The following is a 22,134-nucleotide window of genomic DNA, read 5'->3' on the forward strand; positions in this document are numbered from 1 at the left end:
TGTTCGTATTTAACCTATCTCTCTCTCTCTATATATATATGTATATATATATTTATATACATATATGTGCATATTTGACAAACACACTTCTGAATTGTTTGTTTTTGTTTTAGAAATACTGAAAATACTGCGACTGTGACTTCTGGCTAAAAAGTGTCAGATTTAATAAATATTTGGAAACTAAACAAATACAGGTGTCTAGGAAATAGATGTTGTACACATTTGAAAAGGACATCTCTGATGAAGAGAAGAAACCAACAAAATAGAAACAAACTTTCCTTTTTCATTCATTAATGCAACAAAATGTGGCACGTTACAAGCATTCGTTACAGAATGCCAAAATTTGCACACACAAAATTTTTGCAAGATGACAGTGATGAAGTAGAAAAATCGCTTCAATTTGAAAAACTTGATTAATTATATCAAGTTGTACTAAAATGTAAAGCAGTAATAAACTGTACAAATATACGATTAAAATAAATGTTTTACTACCTTTTGTATAAAAAGCTGTGCGATCAATTTCAAAAAGTCTTCGCAAGACAGGCTCAACTTCTGAGATGATTTGGAACTTATGTTTGCCTGTTGACAGAAAAATATCAAAGTGAACAAAAATAAAAGCACAAATAGACTCAGGGCAGGCAGAAGTTTTGCAGTAAACACATCATTTTTAAAGTTATTCCATGTAATTTCATAAAATACATTTTTAATTGGTTCAAACCACAAGTTCCAGCTGTACTCTCTTCTAAGTTTTGTTAGCTCCTAATGCCACTGGTTCAAAACCAGTCCAAGCCAAACATTTCTGTGTCATTTTTAGTATTTAAAGGGTTTGAAGACTCGCGCAAAAACAAAGGTCTAATGCCCATACTTTGACCTAGTTTCAAATGAGGTGTAACAGAAGTGTTAGACATCACCATTGATCCCAGAAAATACACACACAGCTTGCTACAATCGGTAATTTAGACACTAGTGTACAGTCAGTACATACAGTTGCGGTCAATACCCAAAGCACAGTGTACAAAGCATACAGCGATGGACATCTCAGGTCCAGCTAAAGATTACACAATGTTTCATTAATGTCTGCATTTTGTAGCGACACAAACAAATGTCACTTGCAAGCAACAGAAAGTTAACTTTTTCAGATGGCTGCATGTGATTTGGGGCAAGTCTTCAATGCCTTTAAGGGTAAGATCTTATAAAATTTTCTGTTTATCCTGATTCCATCACATTGTTTTTCAGTTTTTTCCAACCATATTGACTACGTTCCAGTTTGAACTTACATCTTCCAAAGCCAAGGCCAAATAGTCTGGTTGTAACTTTCTACCAACATTGACATACCTGACAAAAAAATGAAGACAACAACAATGATGAAAATATTGCTTGATATAACAGACATGTGTTTATTAATTTATTAAATTCCATATACTGTAAACTAGGAAGATCAACAGGTGTCCCACAGGACAAATCTGGCCTGCAATTGATTTAATCAGGTCCCGCACAGAAAATCTGTCAACAACCTTGCAATAATCGGGTACGGGTTCCTTTGATGCCTTAGGCTTGAGCACCCTACCATGCATAATGCTCAATCTAGTTAATGCTGTAGACTAGTGTTGCGGTTGCAACCTTTCATGTGTGAATGCCTGCAACTAAAAACAGATATTAAAGTCAAAATAGTTCAGCAATGGTTGAATTCTTGGTATTATAATAGTATCAGACAAGACATTACTTTTTACTTAAAAGTCAAATATTTAGTTGCAAGTATTTGTTTTATATACATCTGAATATTTTCATTCACCTGATATTATGTCTATTTACCTGAACTTCTCATATCAGAGTTTATAGGTCACCACAATGATAACAACCCCAGAAAACCTTACATACAAGGTGTAGAAAAAGAAGTAGCAAATTGCTGTAGTCTGATTAAAGCGTACCAACCTAAAACCATTGTTTCCATCACCTGCCTCACTTTCCCACCTCCTGCCCCTCTCCTCCCCCTCCCCAAAATAATATAACATTTACTGAGCCCCCAAATGGAGATATAAAGAATGGGTAATATTGTCCACTGTTGTACATGAACTAGGCTGTCACACTGTGAAGGTGGCATTTCTTCTTGTTATGTCCTTATCAAGCTGTTATTGCCAGCAGCAATATTAACAAATAGCATCTCTTAAATTGAAGAAGCTAGTTTGCATCATAAAGCCTTCCTTTAGACATATAGTTGAACATAAAATGTTAGGCTGTTTCATGTGTCACAAAATAAATTTGATTATTCCACAAAATAATCTGTCATCATCTTCTATTCATCTATTGGTTAGCAATTAACTCATCTCAGCCTTCTCATTCTGTGCCTTCCACTTGTGACATTATCCTTGTCAACCATATTGTATCAATTTGCCTCTCAGTAAGATCCTCATGCCAGGATCAAATTGTGATGCTTTTTTTTTTAGCTATGTCCTATGTCCTAATACCTTTATAATTTAAAGTACCATTAAGTGTTTCTTGCCCTACATAGAAATCTATACACATCACATTTACTTGATCAGCTGTAAATTTACTATTTCTGGTCTGAAGCAATCCTTACATGTGATGCTATGTATCAACCCCCACATGCCATTCTGCTTAGAGGAAGAAGTCACTACAGGGCCAATTACAGTGCCTTATATAATGGAGAGACTGCCTACTGCTGCAGAAATCATGGAAGATAGCCAAAATGAAAGGAAAGAGGGCAATTAGAACTTACGATGTTGGATCAAGGTGGGATGAAAGATTTAGAATTTCTTCAAGTTCTGTGATAACTGCTTCACATACTTGTTTTTCAACTGTATTGTCATTACTGCTGTCCAGAACCTTATACAAAGATTCTGAAATACTTAAATAATCTGAAAAACAAAGACAACACAAACCATTTATTAAAGAAGTTGGTTGTTTATCAATATACTGTCTCATACCACAAAGGGTGAAATAAAGCAGGCTGAAAGAAGCAGGGACTGATTGGCTCTCTTAAACTTGGCAACAGCCCCATTAGATCCTTAAGGAAATACACCCACAGCCTCTTATAAAAAATAAACATTCTTGTTATCTTGTTGCTGCATGATATTATGAACATCAAAAGGAGCATAAATGATGCATGAGAGTATGCCAAAAGCCCTTGGTTTAATACGTGTACTCCAGTAGCCATTGGTTCCACTGAGAGCAATTGATTGCAATGTCACAATTGAAGTAATCAAGTAAAGAAAATCCAAACAATCCCATTAAAGTCAGTAAGTTGCTTTACTGTTAATTTATTTATAGTTAATTGTCCCAAATTTTATCAGGAATAAAATGAAAGACACCAATGTTGTTTGGTTTTAGATCTTCAAAGAACTTAACATTGAGCACTAACATCACAAGTACAGAAAATGTTAGGTATGCAAGACATCTTTTGATCATTCCCTTTAAAATATGCAAGACATAGTCCCACTTTCAAAAGTTCACCTCCAAGAATCAGACAGGCCAGCAGTCCAGACTGGAAGACATCGACTGGAATAAATTCAAAATCTCTAGGTGCAATTTTCTTGAAAAGTTGTTCCCTTACTTCCACTGGCATAGAACTGGAATATAAAACAACATTAAACATTATGAAACTTTGTGATCAGATGAAACTATAATATTAATCAAGACATGACTGAATTCTACTGCATTCAATTCTTCAAGAAGAAAACGGTTTTATATCTTAGTAAATTGTCTCTGAGCTACTGTGACTCTCAAATTCATGTCATGAATTTTGTGACTTCAAAATTACAAAACTCAAACATTATGAAACTTTGTGATCAGATGAAACTATAATATTAATCAAGACATGACTTAATTCTGCTGCATTCATTTCTTCAAGAGGAAAACGGTTTTATATCTTAATAAAATTGTCTCTCAACTACTGTGACTCTCAAATTCATGTCATGAATTTTGTGACTTAAAAATTACAAAACTCAAAATGGACGTGAAGAAATTATAACAATAGTTAATCATTTGGGTTTCCGGATTGTTGTGATGAGCAATTGCCGGAAAAACGCAGATGAAACCAAATATGAAAACTTGAGAGACAGCAGATGAAAACCTTTACTGAATAGTGGTACATTTCTACTAGTGTTTACACGGGTCCAAAAATCGGGAACCGGGTACCCGAGGGCCGTTACCCGTCAGGTATCCGGGTACCCGGAAAAAAAAAGGGTTTACCCTCGTGTATCACGATTTTCAAGAAATTACATATTGGATGCTGTAATAAATGCATTATATTCTCTACTGACAATGTTTTCATGTTCAAATACGTATGTGTAAGATAAGGTATAAAACCTCCCTCAAATTTTTTTATTTGCTTCTGTTTCTTTCATTAACTTTTTAATAAATTAATTAATTATTATTAGCATTACTACTAACATCGCACTGCCGCCGCTGCTTATGCTAGCTCGTGCACGTCTAATGGATCAAACCATATAAATATCCAATTTAGCTCTTAAACAGTTTTTAATACTACTACTATCTATTATGCAGGCCCAGGGTTCGCATTAGCCGCGAGATTGCGCGATTTGCGCAATTTGATCGCATTTGGAATAAACGATTAGTAAAAAGCCACTTGCGATTACTATTTTTTAGTTATCCCGTCTTTAATCCATAAACATCGCGTAAAATTCCTTGTCACCATTTCCTTCTTTGAAATAAACGAATGGATAAATAATGATTTCTTCCACATTGTAGCCTAACACCACACTAAGTCAATGGGAAATCTGCCTAACCGTCGGTTTGCCATTTTTTTTTTTTTTTAAATCACACTTTGCTTAGGATTCAGGTAATAAATTAGGAACCGGGTAGTATCGCGTCGGGCGGGTACCCGGATAACCCATGCAAACACTAATTTCTACAAAAACTTTGCCTTTTTAATGCTCTATTCTCATAATTCAAGGTTTTGCCATCAAATGGCATGCAGATATCAGATTTGTTTTTTTCTGACTTGTAAATTAAACACAGCACAGAGGCTCTCACTGCCTCACTGTAGGTACATCTTTCAGGAACTTTGTAGAAGTGGTTTGCAAAGTCATGCAAAACTTGTGGTTGGCCATTTCTTATCATGGATATTAATGTTATCTCACATGTGCCAAAATAACCAATGGGGAATAATGACATTATTTACCACATGTATGTTTTAACCGCAGCATTCTATCATTTCCACTGTCACATCAACTAAAATTTGATTCTACCATTGACTACAAGAGAGAGAAAAAAGAATGTTCAATGAATTCTTTTCATAGGAATTTGATTAAACTGGCTGTCTGAAACAGAATCAAACTCCAGGCCATATAAACACACTCTAATGGCAAATGATACTACATGACAATTTTTAAAAAAAATTTTTATAACAAAACCAGTTCTTTTTAGTGCCAATGCTGAGGATTAGGAAAAGATTAAAAAGGTCCACTAGAAACATTATTCACAATTCCTGTCCTTTCTAAACTATTTTATAATATAAATACAGGTTTTAACACCAATGATGCTCTAGGTGTACACAAGGATAGTTTATAATCTGTTCAAAAGCATATTAAGTTGAACAAGATAATGTAGCACGTATTGAACGTTAGGAATTTGTAAGTACTTGTAAGAAATTGTAAGTATTTGTACTAGTAAGAAATTAGTCAGTACAGATTTGTTTAAGGTACTCACCTACAGATGTGATCAAGAAAAGTCTTGTAAGTACCACCAAGTACCCCTGCAGGATGTCTGGCACCTAGCAGGATGACAGGAATTTAAAACAAATAGCTAAATTTCTACACAGAAAAAGACCAAAAATATAAAATGGTATGTCTGACTTAGTTCTCAGTGGCGGATGTGTTACTAAGTTAATGACAGCTTTTACATAAAGCATGAACACTTAACAGGCTGCTTATTTAGTCATAAGCACAATTTCTTTCTGAAATACCTGCTTGTAGAATTCAGATGAGTTGGTCCATTTTACTGTTGAATTAATTTAGTCACTACCAACCAGTTTTCAGACGGCAACAGTATTTATTTCAGACAATTTTGAAAAGGAACATAGACAACATAAACAGGCAACAAAATTCGGGATTTACTGGCTAAATATCAGTTGACTTTGATATTTGCCAGTAGAAAAAATGGCACTGGCAGTATTCTGTCAGTAGATATTAAGAGCTTAAACACATGGTAATTCAGTTAACAATCATCAGTCAAAGAATTGACATGATTTCTGTACCTAAAAACCTGTACAGTAACTGATGTGTGTTGAATTTTGCAAAGGCCAGTGATAACTTAATTTTATTCAGTAGATTTTTGAATAACTGTCAATTTTGTGTGGCTAAACTTGGAAAAATCTTCGATGGGTGCAGCTAGCCCAATCAACAAAGTCGTATAAACTTGCATCAAGTTTGCCAATCATTTATGTCAAGCCTACAGACGAAAAAGTCAATATTTCTTTACTTTTTGGTTGTGAAAGGACTTCATAAGCAGAGGTTGCATTTTGTGAAAATCCATGGTTTGAGTGATGAGAAATGCTAATCAGTTCAAGAGCTTGATTCATCTTGTTTGTATTTTCTCCAAGATTACCAAAGCTGTGAGAAAAGAAAAGAAAATGTTACCAGCTATAAATTTTACCGATAATCACTTTACCCAAAATTAATTGTTTACTATGTCTGCCTACCAATTCCAAGAAAACTAAAAAGTTTTCACACACAATGAAACTTGACATCTATCTATTTATGAAAATATTTACAGACACTCTATCATATGAAAACTCCAACAGCTGTGGGTAACATGAAACAACTTAGCATTCACATTTTGTGTAGCATTTTTAGATTTATGAATATTGTTTCTCATAACAATCAATATTGATTTCTTTGGGCTGGATATATAAAGTCTGCTATGCATTTTGCAATATCAAATAGAATGCGAGCCCTGCAGTACTTTGACTCTACCCGAGTCTATAACAATGAAACAGATTGGAAGCTTCATGACACAACTGAATTTATCCCTTTGGTTAACTGCAGGATAATGATCAAACATCTTACATTATTATTTCTCTCCAGTATTGATTTCACCATGTTAAAGCAGTCAAGAAACTTTCACAATTTTCATTCTTTATATCTTTACAATTATCTGTGAAGTTACAAATCATGTTTTCATCATCAAACTGTGGATGAATAAGAGGTTTCCTTCACGTCACACATCTAATACAAATAATATTCATGCACAATCATACATAAAGTCATTACAGTCCAGGGCCAATTTTTAAGGATTGTTTCTGGTTGTACCCCAGGCAAACAGGTTGTACAATTTGGTTGTTCGAACAGCAAACTTGGTTGTCCAAAAAAATAGAAAAGACCAACATGTACACTGTAGGAGAGATGTGTAGGTTGGTAAATAACCAAATAATAAGCTTTTGTTGGTGATACCAACTTATCGATTTACCTATTTGGAGGTATCTAGTTACAATGCAATCTTCAGTGATAAAAGCAAATGGTCTTCCACAGCTGACTTTGGTTATCCAAGCTGAAATTAGGTCATCTAGTACAGCTGGACTACCATTAAAACTTTGCCCTGCAGTCTATCTTTATTAGCTTGTTAACTAATGATCTCATGGTCAGAACGTAAATGTATAAAGGGAAATGTGGCTGAGAGTGTATAAAGACGGTGAATAAGGTTTGGATTTTTGTGGCCAGGTTCTATCTTGTAGACTAAAAAGTATCTACCATATGCTACATCACAACCATTAATAACTGAGACAGAATTTAACAAAAGTGCTTGCATTAAAGGATGGTCAAGTGCTAAATGTTTCCATAAATATTTGACCATATTTTATAAAATTACAAAACGTTCACTCAGCGTTTGGATTCAGGCATATTCGTTGTTGCAATAACAACCATTTATCAGAATAACTTGCAAAGCATACTCAACTTACAATTGGTCCAAAAATGCAATGGGGTCATCAGGTCTGTTGGCCACAAGTTGTGATAAAGCATTCTTTATCCAGTTGTTGACTTGGCTTGATTCTGCAAATGAACAAATACAACAAAACTGATATAATGTATGTGCTATGTTATTAGATATAAAGGCATTTCTGATCACCTAAAAGGTTAATATCTAGCAAGTTTAATTGGCTGGTTGAGTTTTATTATGCATAACCATAATATTCCATATTCAGTCATGTTCAACCAAGTGACTAATGTATTTTCTTGTGGTTGAGGTTATGTGGGCAAGGCAAAGTTTTGCTGTAAGGAAAATATAAATAAAGTGAACAATACGGTTGCTTAGGTATTACTAATACAATCTCTTCACATATATAGCTAAGAATTTTTGATACTGTAGGTTGGTAGGTTCATAGCTAGATTAAGTTTGCTCCTCACACAAAAATTTTAAGTATAGATATTTAAAAGCTAAATCCAACACTTTCACTTAGTCACATCTCACCAGCCAATCTACTCTTTTTAATGTCTTCTTGTGCCCACCCCCCCCCCCTTTAGTTTGCTTTTCCTTCATGGCTATTTGCTGGGCAGCCAGATGAATGACAATGTATGCTCCACTATTCATCTAGCGATTACATAACCAATCAGAGAAGAGCTTACAAGGTGCAGAGTAACACAACTTCCACACTGAAAATTCAACCCGATTGGTATTTTCATTACATTGTTTGAAACCTAAGGGTGAATAACAGGTAGTCCTTCAATGAACCACCACAATGATCCATCCAACACAGAACTTGGAATGTTGACAGAGGATATAACCACCTCTCTCAACCTGAACTTTCTAAATTGGCAAATGCAAATAACAGGTTAATGATCTATCTGTAAAATGGTATATGGTGATGTGCTATTCTTTTAATGGACAGTGATAATGACCATCTTTCTGATGTTGAACAGTAGCACGTAATTTCATCAATGCTTTCATTAGATTCCACAAGAAATAGATAGAATTATATTTAAGTCAAACTGCTCAAAGCAAGGAAAAACTTCTATTTATGTTTAGATATACCACATAATTCCAATAAACGATTCATGAGAATACCTCAGCATACCAAATCAATGTTCCCTTGTTAAATGTAGCAATTTGAGCCGTTTTCATTAAGGTTCTATAACAGTAACTACAGTGTCTGTCTGTGCAGCTACATATGCTAAACACAGTACATGAAATTAGGGACAGGCGAAGTTACAGTTCAGTCAGTATTGCGAAGTTCGGAACAGTGCTAAGTTAGGACACCCCTAAGAAATACACGATTTCACCATGACAACCTACAGGAAGGGCCAAATTTCACCAAAAAGTACGAAGCTACAGTTATTTTCTCTCCAAAATGACCTGTGTGCAAGCAAGTACTACACATTTGTCAATAAAAGGAAGTTATAGTTTTGGGGTGTTTAATGCTTAGGTGTCCGAACTTAGCAGTGTCCATGCTACACTACAAAGCACCTTAGGCACTAGGCCATGTGAGTGTCTTGTCCTTTACTTAAAGTTTAATCAGTGTTGCATGCCTTGGGAGCACCTGTCATCTTAATATGTTACTTGTTAGTCTTAAAAATAAGCTTTACACCTAGTCACACCAAAGTAAATCCTGTTCTAGGCCTAGCCATAATTTCTATGCTCTTTTCCAACATCAACAGTTCACCTAATTTTAGCCTTAGGCCTAGCCAGTGTACCCAGCTCAGCTCAAACATGAATGATGAAAGACACTTGACAATGAATGAAAATGTACTCTGCGAAAAAGGTAATTTGAGCACTAACGCTGCGTTAATATATGTTGCCATTTGTTACAGTAACCTAACGTTAGGCTACCTTTTCTTCGCGAATAACATAGCCTAGGCACAGGTCCTAAGCCAAACGTTAACCCAGTGCTAAGTGCTAGCGACTGATCACACATAGATCAGTGTAACTAACGTATTATTGTTCTATGTCATGTTTTAGTTAGGATACTTGATTGACTTATATCCGAAAGAAACATTCACACAAGACGAAAGTTAAGCTAGCACACTTATGCGATTACCGAGGAATTCGCGTTTAGAATCCATCTTTATCTGCTGTGACTGTCCTTTGCTCTTCGAAGCCATTTTTCATTTACTGTTAACAAATTATCAGACGACAGAATAGAACAAATCCAAGTATCTCGTAGCCTCTGATTGGTCAATATGTACAATTACGCAGGTTAAGGACCAATAGAATTAGATATATCATAAATGTCTTAGCAACTGTTTTCTCCAGAGCTGTGAAGCAGACGACAGGAAATCGCAGAAAACCCATTGGGTTATCAAATCATGAGCAATAGACTCCTCGAATTGTGTGTTTGCACGGCGTACATCATGTTTCAAGCCTTAGTTTGAACATGATAAATTTGATAAAAGTAACTATCGGTGACCGTCTGAGTTGGTCCAATGGTCTCTTTACTGAAACACAGTGGCAGAGTAAAGAGTGTGATCTTTGGAGTGGTATAATTCATCCAGGGAGAAAAACATTTCAACGTTAACATCATGACGTAAAGTATCGTAACTATGACGCGTTTAGGTTCTCTTTATCCGTGCTTCGAATATGTAGCATATCGTACTGTCTTAAACATCAAATCGTCAAAGTTATATTGTCTTCAGTCTGTAGAATTCTCACTAAAAGCTACTCTAACTGGATAGCCGACGTGACATGCTGGCCATTCATGTCACCTTCAAGTAATCGTATTATGACCAGTGTTACCAGCGACAATTGACGAAAAAACGCTAGATTTGCGAAAATAAAACCCTAGAAAACGGTAAATGGTAGTTTCCCTAACTTTCGTGCTGTTTCGAGTCAATTTAGAACAGATTCGTAGGATGAATGGTCACCGATCACAAAATAGATTTTGAATAGTTGATTTGAGTGATAGTCTGACCCAGAAAATTTGAAAAAAATATTGAAATTTTCGGTAGGAAAGTCCGAAGATTGGGCAAAAATACTCAAAATAAATTGGATGGGTCTCCAAGTAAGAATTTTGTCTAAAAAATCTGAAAAAAGGTCTATTTTTTGTAAATTTAACTAGTTTTAGGCAAAAAACGCTAGAATTACCAAAATTAGAAAAAACGTGCGCTAGAACCCCAGAAATGACTAAAAACGCTAGATCTAGTGTAAAAACGCTATCTCTGGTAACACTGATTATGACCATATGACGCTTTTCAGCAACGATAACCAAAAAGTTTCCTCACACTTATAAACAAGCCTGACTATATCCTTTACGCTGCTCTTTGAATTGACCCCATTTGCACTATAATAGCACAACATATATATTCCCATATGTGCACTTGTGACGTCCAAGCTACAAAAAGCCAAGTCTGTTTGATAACCGATATCGAACCTGTTACTAGTTTGTTTTCTTGGAGCGAGGAGAACATTCGGGCCAGATTGATAGACACATATGAAGTATGGCATGAGATGAACAGTGCAGGAAAAGAAATCTATTTTACAGGCCAGAGCCATATCGGCGTGTACATAAATCATATTTAAATTAAATATGGCTCCGGTATAAGGCTAGTTTAGCTAAAAGATGGCGCTACTCATAAATAATATTTGCATATGCTGCGTATACTTAAAGGGAGTGAAGACTCGCGCACAAAGAACCGTCTGATGCCGGTAATCTGACCTAGTTTCGAATGAGGTGTATAACAAAAGTGTTAGAAACCACCATCGTTCCCAGAAAATACTCACACTGCTTGCACCGTCGGTAACTAGACACTAGTGTACAGTCAATACATGCAGCTACGGTCAATACCAAACAACACAGTGTACATAGCAGCGATGAACATCTCAACAGGGAGTTGTTATGGAACTCCCTGATCTCAGGTCCAGATAAAAGATAACATAGTATCACGTTTCATTGCTGTCTGCATTTTGTAGCGACAAGAAGAAAACTTCACTTGCATGGATAGTTAACGGATAGTTAACTTTTTTCAGAGGGCGGCACGCGGTTTGGGGCGAGTCTTCAATGCCTTTAACGTGTTTAGTGTAAACTCACGTCAGAAACATCATAACCATGGACAGCTCAACGAAAGGACACAACCATGGAAGCTGTTATGTTCAACGTGTCAGACATAATATACCATAGTTTACAATTATCCATCAAACCAACATGTTGAACGGAGGATTATCAAGCCCAGCCCATCATTTTGACAGCAAATGTATACTGAACTTTATCACCTTAACCAGTCTTGACGTCGTTCGCTAAGTCGAGCCCAGGGACAAATTTCTGTCACCGGGGTCGACGAGAATAAATCATTCTTTATCCCGTATTTCTTTAAAGAAATATGTTTGTAGCATAATGACTTGCAAAGATAGTTTTTGCTAAAGATAATTCACAAAATAAGGCACGAAGACCAAGTTCCGAGCATGGATTTGCTCAGTTAGCTCAGTCAGAACATGGTAGTTGTTCATATCTCGTTTTGATCGTAAATCATATTCATAATTAGCTTCACCGAACAATGGATCACGTTCCAACTATTTAATTATATTTCCGGTAAAGATTAATTCCTCGATCCTCCATCGCTTATAATAATAAGAGAAGCGAATTAATTAGAATGCATTCAAATTCTTCTACCACTGAGGCCAATTTGCAAGAAAAATTGTACAGTAACAGATGTTTACATGTCTTCCCCATATATTTAAGTTGACGCCAAATCCGCAATATGTCGCATGCGATGTGAAACGTTAACAGGAGACACTCTCCCTACCATTCTTATTGGTCTCTGTGATAGACATAAATGTCACGAACAACATTCTCAAATGGTAAGAAATATCGTATTTCATTTCAGCGATATCATAACGTTCCTTCACACACAATGCTGAAGACTTGATCAAGAGTAGAATTTGACATCATTGAGCCACGTTGCTACATTTTCTTATGCTTTTCTTTACAATGCTTTATTTTGTATAATGGAGATGGGTTTGGCGAATGCTGAATAAAAAATATCGAAGCTTTTAATATGGGTTTACCATGTCAACATTTTACCTTGGAATTGTGAAAAGAAACAAGCAAATGGGTTCAGATCCGACTCGGCGGCACTGTGACATCACATATTTTCAAAATTACTTTATCTCTTAGAAATGACTTTTAAGTATAGGATATCTCTCAGACGGAGCAAGAAATTTCTTAGCTGTTCGGGGGATTTGTTCTAAACATAGACATTTATATCATATAAGCTAAAGATGACGATTGGGCTTGTGTCCCCTTTAAAATATGACATCAAACACTCAGAGAGATAGCATGGAATGCCAAAAGGCTCCGCACATCTGTGAATAGGCTCGAATAAGGTACCGGTATGCATGTAAGTCAATACTTTGCGCACACTGGCGCATTTAAGTCAGTTACATGACGACAATTAGAGGTTATAAGCTATGAATATCGAGGTTAGAACGAACTTGAATCTTTCATGCATGGGTCTTATGGCGATGCCTGGTAAACATGTTTCTCTTATACGATTTTTGTTCTTGTCATGGCCGTCTTACACATTGAGGCTATACCCGGGACTGTCTGTTTGTGGTATAGGCTATACACCGTATAGTGCCATTACACACTTTATCGTTATGGATGCTATCGTTATTATTACAGGTCAGTATACACTGACGAACCATCTAAGATAAACTATATTATAACCTATTAAGATCAAACGTTAATGAAAGAAACATCTTTTACCGCAATATTACTGCCTACACAGAAAACCGACATCGGAAGTAGGTGATTGAAATATCGAGAGACTTTCGTTACAATTTGTATGATATATGCCAACAGTGTTAAATTGCATTGAGTAATACCTCGCAACACTATAAGCTTATAATGTACAATATCACTGAAGTGTGGTGCATGTAGCTGGTTTCATATCCAACTCTGCTGGAAATATTGCGCCTATCGGTATAGAACATATACTTGCAGTTGCAGCTATTTCTTATTTAAACATGTGTGTGTGGAGAGGGGGGGGGGGGTTGTTCTCAATAAAGTTATGTATCAAATAAAGGCAGGGGCATCGATCCGTTCCCAGAATTGGAGGGAGAACCTTACCAATACAAGCCCTTCATGCAAATGCACTTCATCAAACGCGCATATACCACCATTGGCTGGTATAACCCCTTTGATGGGTAAGCACGTTAGCAACTGTTTTAGGCTGCAAGTTCAACTTAAAACAAAGCTTTCAGGGTTCAAATTTGAAACTAAACGGCTGTTTTCAGCCTAGCATGACAGTACACACACACAAAATACCAATAAAAAGGACGAAACTCAGGACGAGGTTGCAGGTTTTTTATTCTTTCTTCCTTTTTTAATTTTGTATATTTGCTTCCCTGACCCCATGTGGTTATTAAGGCGTCTTTCTTATATCGATCAGAACGAAAATTATATTTAAACAAAGAAATAGGCAGGAAACGGATTCACCAATATAAATATTTGAAGAAAAGATAATTATGTATTCCCAAGTTTACCTTGCCAAAGTAAGACAATTGTTATATTCGTCTCAAAGGATGATATTTGATGTTCCACCAATTGCTACACCATAACTAAATACAAAACAATTTTTTAGAGAGCCTTGGTAAATCAAACGAACTTGTTTATGCCTCTGAAACTGATTATGATTAAAGAAAGAATATAAAGGAACAAAATGGAATAATTAAAGCTGTATGTCCCGTTGGTTTGGACATGTTAATCTTTTGAGGGAAACCTGTCATCATATTCATTAAATAATAACTCTCTCCATCTCATAAATTTATATATGTGCTGGGGTGCAAAACTGGGGTGCATGAATCCCCAGGGGGTGCGTGAGTCCATCCCAGGGGGTTCGTGAGACGTTTCTGAAAGTCAAAACTAGAGTACTTTTTGTTGAACTCAAATCTGATATATCATATAATTTAGTAATGTACAAAAGTCGTACCTATCGACAAACTCTTTTCGCGTTCTATATATGCTGCGATAGTAGTACGGTACAGGGCATGTGGTAAATAACTGAATTAGGAAACAGGCACAGGCTGCATGACTTTGGTGAAGTTGGTGTACGCAAGACAGTACGTCGTGAAGATAAAGAGCTGATCTGATCTTGAAGTTTCCAAATAAATATTTGTTCATCTCTTGTTTTTTTTTTTCATTACAATATTACACTATGAACTTGATCTGTTACTAAGCACTGTTATGCGTATTATAGTATAATAATGACTCAGATCGTTTCTCGAAAAGTTGGGGATTCGTGGATAAGTCTGACATCCACAGGGGGTTCGTGGGGGAATAAAGTTAGGGGATCACTGTCCTATATAAAAGCAATGGATTGTCAACAAACGTTACATCTTCTTAGACCTCACAAATAATTAGTCGAATACTTAAAGATGAAAATAATTGTAGACGTCACATGTAAAATATATTTAATCCAAAGCATCGATTTTGGATTTTCAGATCTTGATCTTTAACCTCTACGAAAACCATTGACCTTACCAAGAGGATCCATATACCAAGCACTCAACCTTTATGGAATTTAGCAACAAGGTTTTAAGACTTTTTCATCTGGTCACTTCAAGTGATCCCAATTGCCTTTTGAAATATACCAAATCACCAGGATTATCTCGATTACAAGCCATATACATATGTACATATACATATACCATCACCATCGCATTGATTCCATTTACCTTTATGAAGGAATGGCAAAACTAAATCTTATGACCTGTGTAAAAATTGATAACATTTTTTATAACAATAAACATTTTACACGGTGTGACAATGTAGATCCCGCCCCTTTCCAAGAGAATTCCAACCGTAGAGATGTTCTAAGTTAGCTTAGGAATTGCTTTAAGTTATAAAGGGAGTTATCTTCTAAATGAATACACTGTTCGAAGGGTGGCAATGAATGTTCATACAACTTAAATCAAATAGTGCATGACTCAGCCTATATATGTCCATATAACTCAATTTGGGAGGTTGGTTCAAATAGCCTAATTTTAGTTGTACATGAATATGCTTTAAACACTAAAAAGGATATTTCTTCGTTTATTACAAATTGGACGACTGTGGGAACCCTTTCATCATCACCTATAGGTATTCAGATGGCGATGACACTTGTACGAAGTATATCATATAACGACCATCTTTATAAGGCAACGGTTCTTAACGGCCGGTCATCATTCCGGCACTGCCAAGTCAGGGTGTTGCCAGTGGTTGTCATGTGTGTATTTGTTTGGAAAATACTCATAACCTGCAGTTTGAGTTATAACTCCAAAGTCATGTAATATCAACACATAATTTAAAACCCCACAAAATAAAACTAAGCAATGTGTGCTTACAATTCTTTGGCTACTCTCAATTACAGCGAGTTCTAGACTGATAAATCCACAGACTCAATGCTAAACGTTTTGCCAAACTTCATCGTTCCTGGGGTTATTTCGATGGACAAAATAGTAACAGGTATCGTTTCCGGGAACATATTCCTTTTCACGAGCCCCGTACAATACCGCAAGACTGCAGTGAGGTATACTCACCATACAGCTGATCAGTGTGGAACGCGAAAAGGGACATCAGTAACAAACACATGCATGTACCTAAAAAATATGGTACTGAATCAGTGCACAGAATGACATAGATGCGAAAATAAAATTTGGTGTCAATTAATTTCACGCTACAGACGAATTTGTGAACGTATATCATGAGTTACTGAAATAATGTCCTGGCGTTCCATGAACGAGAGACGGGGCTTTAGAACTACAAACCTCTCCCTCTCACATGCATCTCCACTACCCTTACTTCTTACCACTTCCTAGACCGACGGCCAGGTGTTAGTCCACTGACTGGGACAAGACTTAACATATTAGTAACCGAACGTAAATTTACTCGTTGTTCTAAGTACTCCCGTGGAGGTGAATCTTGTCATGTATGTTTTCGGAACAAACACTATATTTATTGCATTTAAACAGAACGAGCTAAACTTTTTATGTCATTTTAACTATCAGTTTAAACTCAACTCCCCAATATCATCAAACCAATATCATGTACTGTATAAGGACAAAGTACAAAAACAGTTTTTCGAATATGATAACGATTTTTTTTGAAAGTCTTTTTAACCTTTCTTTAAGCATATTTATCACATGCCCCTCCTATAATAAAAATATATAAGACCTAATCCTCTTCCAATAAACTTATGGGATCTTCATATCCAAACAGTTTAAAGTCAGGAGCAAATCTCTGGTACAAAGCTCTTACATCTTTCCTTGGAACATCCGAAAAGTACTTTTGAAGTAATCTACCATCGGAACTATTTGTAGGGTTGGTAGAATTGCGGAATAATATCTTCTTCGGTGAAATGCCGATTATATTTCTCAACACAAAATTCGTATCTCTATCTAGGGTCTCTACCCTACCTATAAAATCAAAGTTGATTGCACAAGGATGGCTTAATCTAAACATTTCAATCCAATGTTCTTCCGCCGGATCCAAAAGATTATTTTGCGGATCCGAGACATACTCGACATACTCGTGGAAGGTGGTATTAAGATCCATACCTCGTAATCTATATCTCTTAAAGGCTTCCGTTAGTTTTTTCATCTTTTTACTCCAATCTTTTCGGAAAACCCCATTCAGTGACGTTCTTTTCTCAAGTTTATCTCTATAAGCGGATAACAAACGAACGAAAGGATTACGAACGAACGTAAACTTGACGTAATTTTCTAGTCTATATTTAGCTTCAGATATAGTGTATGTACTAAGACTTCGAATATATTTTGAGGTCAAGACGTGTGTCTCTTTTTGTCCAATCGATTGTGTTGAGTTCGCTTTCCCGCTCAAAACTAACAAAACTCTTTTCCAGTTCGTACAACCCGCTTTGGGAATGTAACAGTAAATGATTTTGTATTTATCGAGGACGAGGAAATGTTCAAGTTTCCTGATCACTTTGGGGTTGAGTGTAGTATTGTGGTGATTTGAGGCCATTCCGAGGGCGGCACACTGTTCGGTGATCGTTTTTTTACGGTACTTTTGTATTTCCATCTGACAATCGTAGTCACAATCAACCTAGAAGATAGAAAGGAAAAAAGAAAAGTCAATGGATAACCAGAGGGAAACCCCTCCTAGCGGTTACTTGCCTTTAAATACATTACATATGCATCACAAGAGTAGTTTGCAAGCTAACCCTGCTTGAAGTTCGTACTACATGTACCCAAGCCGACCTTTAACCTCCACCTTAAACAACATGGCGGTTCTACTGAACATGGGGAAGTCAAATCAGCATAAGTTTCACATCTTCATTGATACCTGACCATTAGAAATTTCGTAGGGTTTGACTTCTGCAAACCTTAAATGAGCTTCCACCTATACCATAATTGTGAAGCAATTTTACTTATCATTTGGGTAATCTACCATGCATATATAATCTCTTCAGGAGGTAAAGTTCTCAAGGAAAAGTACTTTTGATGTTTTGACATTTGGACCTCTGCTGACCCCAAATGACCTTTCACCTTCCACCCAAAAATAATATGGTTCTTGTACTCACTATATAAGAAGACACGTGCCATATATATGCTATGTGATGTAACATATCTTGGGGGTATCGTCTCTACAAGGTTTGTGTATATAAGTGTGTTACTTTTGATGACCCCAAACGACATTTTATCTCAACCAAAAGCAAAACAGTTCTTGTACTCATTACAGGGAGGCTACATGCAGCACATGATGAGAGCCATTCAAGTTTCCTATCTGAAGATATCGTGTATAGTTATACAAGGGTTTCAAGTTTTGATCCATCGTGACCTTAAATGAACTCTGACCTACACCAAATTGTTTAAAAAAGTAACACCACATAAGGCTATCTTAACATACAAACGTGAGCTCCTTTGTTGTTCAGATTCTGGAGATACAGCGTTTTTGAGATTTTTACATTTTGCCTTCTGCTGACCCCAAATGATCTTTGACCTCTACCATGTGGAAGCCACAGGCCAAATATAAGAAATGCAGATGTTACCTACCATGAGATACCATGTTTCAAAGCTAGGGCGTCACACACATACACACTTACACACACTCAAACACAAACTTGCCTGCATAGGTTACCTGCCTGCCTACGGCAAGTAACCAAACTTTTTTTTTTAAACCAAACCTACATACCGAGAATCAATTCAAAATAAGATAGTAATCTTGGAATTTAGCCAAGAGAATTTCCAAGCTAAAGAAAGATGTCCATAAAAGTGCACTACCTTCAACATATGTTATGGCGATTGACACATTGCGGCTGTGACGTTTGAAGCGCAATGGCATGACTGTGCTGTTAACGGATTTACAATACTTCCATATATAAACTATCCCATCTGCCATACCATTTATATACCTTCTTTCTACTACCGAAATGTCTATAATATGTGTGTGATATATGAAGGTTTTGTTCAATCATTTACGCTTTTTCATTAACGCCTTAAATCAAACGGAAATGATATACTTGCTTTTTTTTGAAAACGGAAACCACTGTCTTTTCAACTGACCATATGATATTTAAGGTTCAAGCATGTATACTGTACGTGCATGCATGGTCATGAATGTATCACGGTAGAAGGATAACGAATTACAAATGCTTCAACACATTGAATGTTCCTTCTTCGAAGGTTTGAAAAGAAAGTTCAAATGTTCGCCAAATACACCCTATACCTCAGACCCCCTTATCCCCTATATCCCAGACCCCCTTATCCCCTATATCCCAGACCCCCATATCCCATATATCCCAAACCCCCTAATCCCCTATATCCCAGACCCCCTTCGACTCCTAACACAGGACTCCTCTTTAAATCATGGATCCGACACTGATCAGTCATGCGGATATAGAAACCTAAAGAAAATCCTTGCATGGTTGAATGTTCCAACATCTGCAGTTACATTCTCAACCTGAGACGTCATTTCGACATCAACATGTTTTTAAAGGTTCATATTGCGTTATCAGATGAAATGCATATGTAAAAGAGAGAATGTTTAAAGGCGTGGCTTGTTGTTGGATAATTAGCCACTTTGCTGACGAAAATGTTCTTCCTTTTTGCTAAATTTGGTAAGATCCGAGACGTTTTTCGTGCAAAATATGTTTGGTACATCTTTGGAGTAGCGTTAATGGATCACAATTAATGGTATACAGTCGTCACTTTCGGGTGATATTTAAACGCATGCATGTCCTTTAAGCTATAGTCCACTCACATATTCAATTCAGCGATTCAACTATAATATATATGACGGCAACTGAATATGTGTTTCCGCCTCGTAAGATGAATGGACACGACGACATCCTAAAGGCGACCATTGGGGTGTATATGGTAACACTAATCCTAGCGGGCAATGTATCGTCACGCCCGTGGCGGAAAGAGCTAGCAGCTAACATTCTAACCTTTCACGTACGCAAGGTGACGTGAACTTAACTGCTATGGTTATCCGATAGAGACCAGACAACAAAGCGTTCTAAAACTACAGCTGACAAGATAATATTCCAAGCAGGCTTGAAAGCACTTCCCATACTTGGCCTCGAACTACAACGCAACAGTTAAACGGCAGTAAGAGAGAAATTTAGCCACCCAAGCGGTTTAGTATATGCATAGTCACTTGTATCTTTGAGAGTCAGGGTATAGGCAGGAGATAGTTATGTCACAAAGGCCTCCTTTTGGCAGACTCCATTTTGACTAAAGTTTGTTATAGTGAGAATACATAAATCTTTGTCCCATATTTTGCTGGACCACCTCAATATTTTGCGGGGCGTCCCCCCCCCCCCCGTCAGGCTTAATAGTTATTATTCAATATACAAAATTATGACCACCGTGTCCCCTTTAATTCATTACAGGTTTCTTGTAACTCCCGAATTCCTTTAATTCATGCAGATGCATTGGGATCAGGAGGGACAATAGCACGTGGACCGGGTCAATTTGGGGGACCAGGAAAAACATGGAGTGGTCCCTAAATTAATGCACAGATTCCTTCCAACCTCGGGATGGTATAACAAACAGTTATCTGTGTTGGCAAGAATAGAAACAGGTCAAAATGGAACATATCTCCAAATGATAGGCACACAAGTACAACTATAGTCAGGACAGTGCAACGCAATCTCTTGAGTAAACTAAACAAAATGCCATGTGCAATGAACGAATCACCTTTGATATATATTTGACAGGGAAGCCCTAAGTAACAAAATACTGGGCAATTTAACTCGATTTCATAGTCTAAAACATCATCGTAATAATAATCCATGGCAAAAAGGGAGATTGCAATTTATCAAAGAAAGACATCCTCCCTACATATTTCACACTTCATGAAGGTTATCGAGCTACAAAAACTACATCCATTCTCTTATTCGTCGCCCCGTATATACACTACGATCATTGTCATGTATTAATCATATGTTAAGAGAAACGGAAAATATTCCAAACTTTCAAATTTTACTTCATTGTTTAACACGAAACCTGACTAGATCAGCTTATCAACTAAAACACAACAAAATTGTAACTTATCAAAATTAAGGTCTCACCTCAGTAGAAAAGTCTAGGGCACCAAACTTTTGTTTCCTCTTATCTTCAGATGAAAGCTTTGCTGTTGTTGAATGACCTAACACTCCATCGTCGTTGGTGGAATATTCCGCTATCACCTCTGAAATGACAAATATAAATCCATATTAAGTAGAGAGTATTTAGTTGGTTCCAAAAATACAAATTATATAATATCAGCGACGGAATTACAGGGGGCAAGGGGGAGGGCTTGCCCATGCCCCTCACTTGTCCCAAAGCTTGAGTTGGATTTTTTATCCGATTCGGTCGGTATTTTGGTTCGTTATGCCACAGCAATACTGATAACTCTGCGACGAAGACTATAAAAAAAGATCGACCCATTGTGACGATTCTTCTTTAAATCCGTAACGCACTAGTACTAACCTACTCCTATACTACTAGTACCAATGTGACAGTGCCATATTATAAGCATATATGATATAGGCCTATGCCCTTCAAGATTTTCCAGCTTGGCTGTATTGAACATTGAGAGAAACAATGTGATATAGACATAGAGAAAGTTGTTAGCCAGTTTGCCACCGATGAGAGTGTCAACGGGCGCCGTCTATCCCTTCATTAACGAAAGATTGACCATTTGTTACTCTTTTTTTTCATGTCGCTTGATAAATCTGGCAA

General features: G+C 36.7%; 2 protein-coding genes across 4 annotated transcripts in view; both read right to left on the reverse strand.

Annotated features, from left to right (window-relative positions):
• Positions 1 to 10,653, reverse strand: part of LOC139964929 (tubulin polyglutamylase complex subunit 1-like) — a 32,311-nt gene extending 21,658 nt beyond the window's left edge. For both annotated transcript variants that reach the window (XR_011792128.1, XM_071967015.1), the window contains exons 1-8: positions 10,010 to 10,653; positions 7,937 to 8,027; positions 6,460 to 6,590; positions 5,689 to 5,752; positions 3,472 to 3,587; positions 2,738 to 2,876; positions 1,278 to 1,335; positions 493 to 579 (exon numbers count right to left, since the gene is read on the reverse strand). Coding sequence is in view for 1 of the 2 variants with exons in the window: in XM_071967015.1 (XP_071823116.1) it covers positions 493 to 579; positions 1,278 to 1,335; positions 2,738 to 2,876; positions 3,472 to 3,587; positions 5,689 to 5,752; positions 6,460 to 6,590; positions 7,937 to 8,027; positions 10,010 to 10,073 (750 nt within the window). In the remaining variant the exon portion in view is untranslated. The remainder of the gene's footprint in view (positions 1 to 492; positions 580 to 1,277; positions 1,336 to 2,737; positions 2,877 to 3,471; positions 3,588 to 5,688; positions 5,753 to 6,459; positions 6,591 to 7,936; positions 8,028 to 10,009) is intronic.
• A 3,601-nt stretch (positions 10,654 to 14,254) lies between these two features.
• Positions 14,255 to 22,134, reverse strand: part of LOC139964928 (carbohydrate sulfotransferase 11-like) — a 34,291-nt gene continuing 26,411 nt past the window's right edge. For both annotated transcript variants that reach the window (XM_071967014.1, XM_071967013.1), the window contains 2 exons: positions 21,483 to 21,601; positions 14,255 to 18,010 (listed from right to left, as the gene is read on the reverse strand). In XM_071967014.1, the coding sequence (XP_071823115.1) occupies positions 17,120 to 18,010; positions 21,483 to 21,601 (1,010 nt within the window). In that variant the 3' untranslated portion in view covers positions 14,255 to 17,119. The remainder of the gene's footprint in view (positions 18,011 to 21,482; positions 21,602 to 22,134) is intronic.

This window comes from Apostichopus japonicus, chromosome 23 (genome assembly GCF_037975245.1).
Source record: "Apostichopus japonicus isolate 1M-3 chromosome 23, ASM3797524v1, whole genome shotgun sequence".
Lineage (NCBI taxonomy): Eukaryota > Metazoa > Echinodermata > Holothuroidea > Aspidochirotida > Stichopodidae > Apostichopus > Apostichopus japonicus.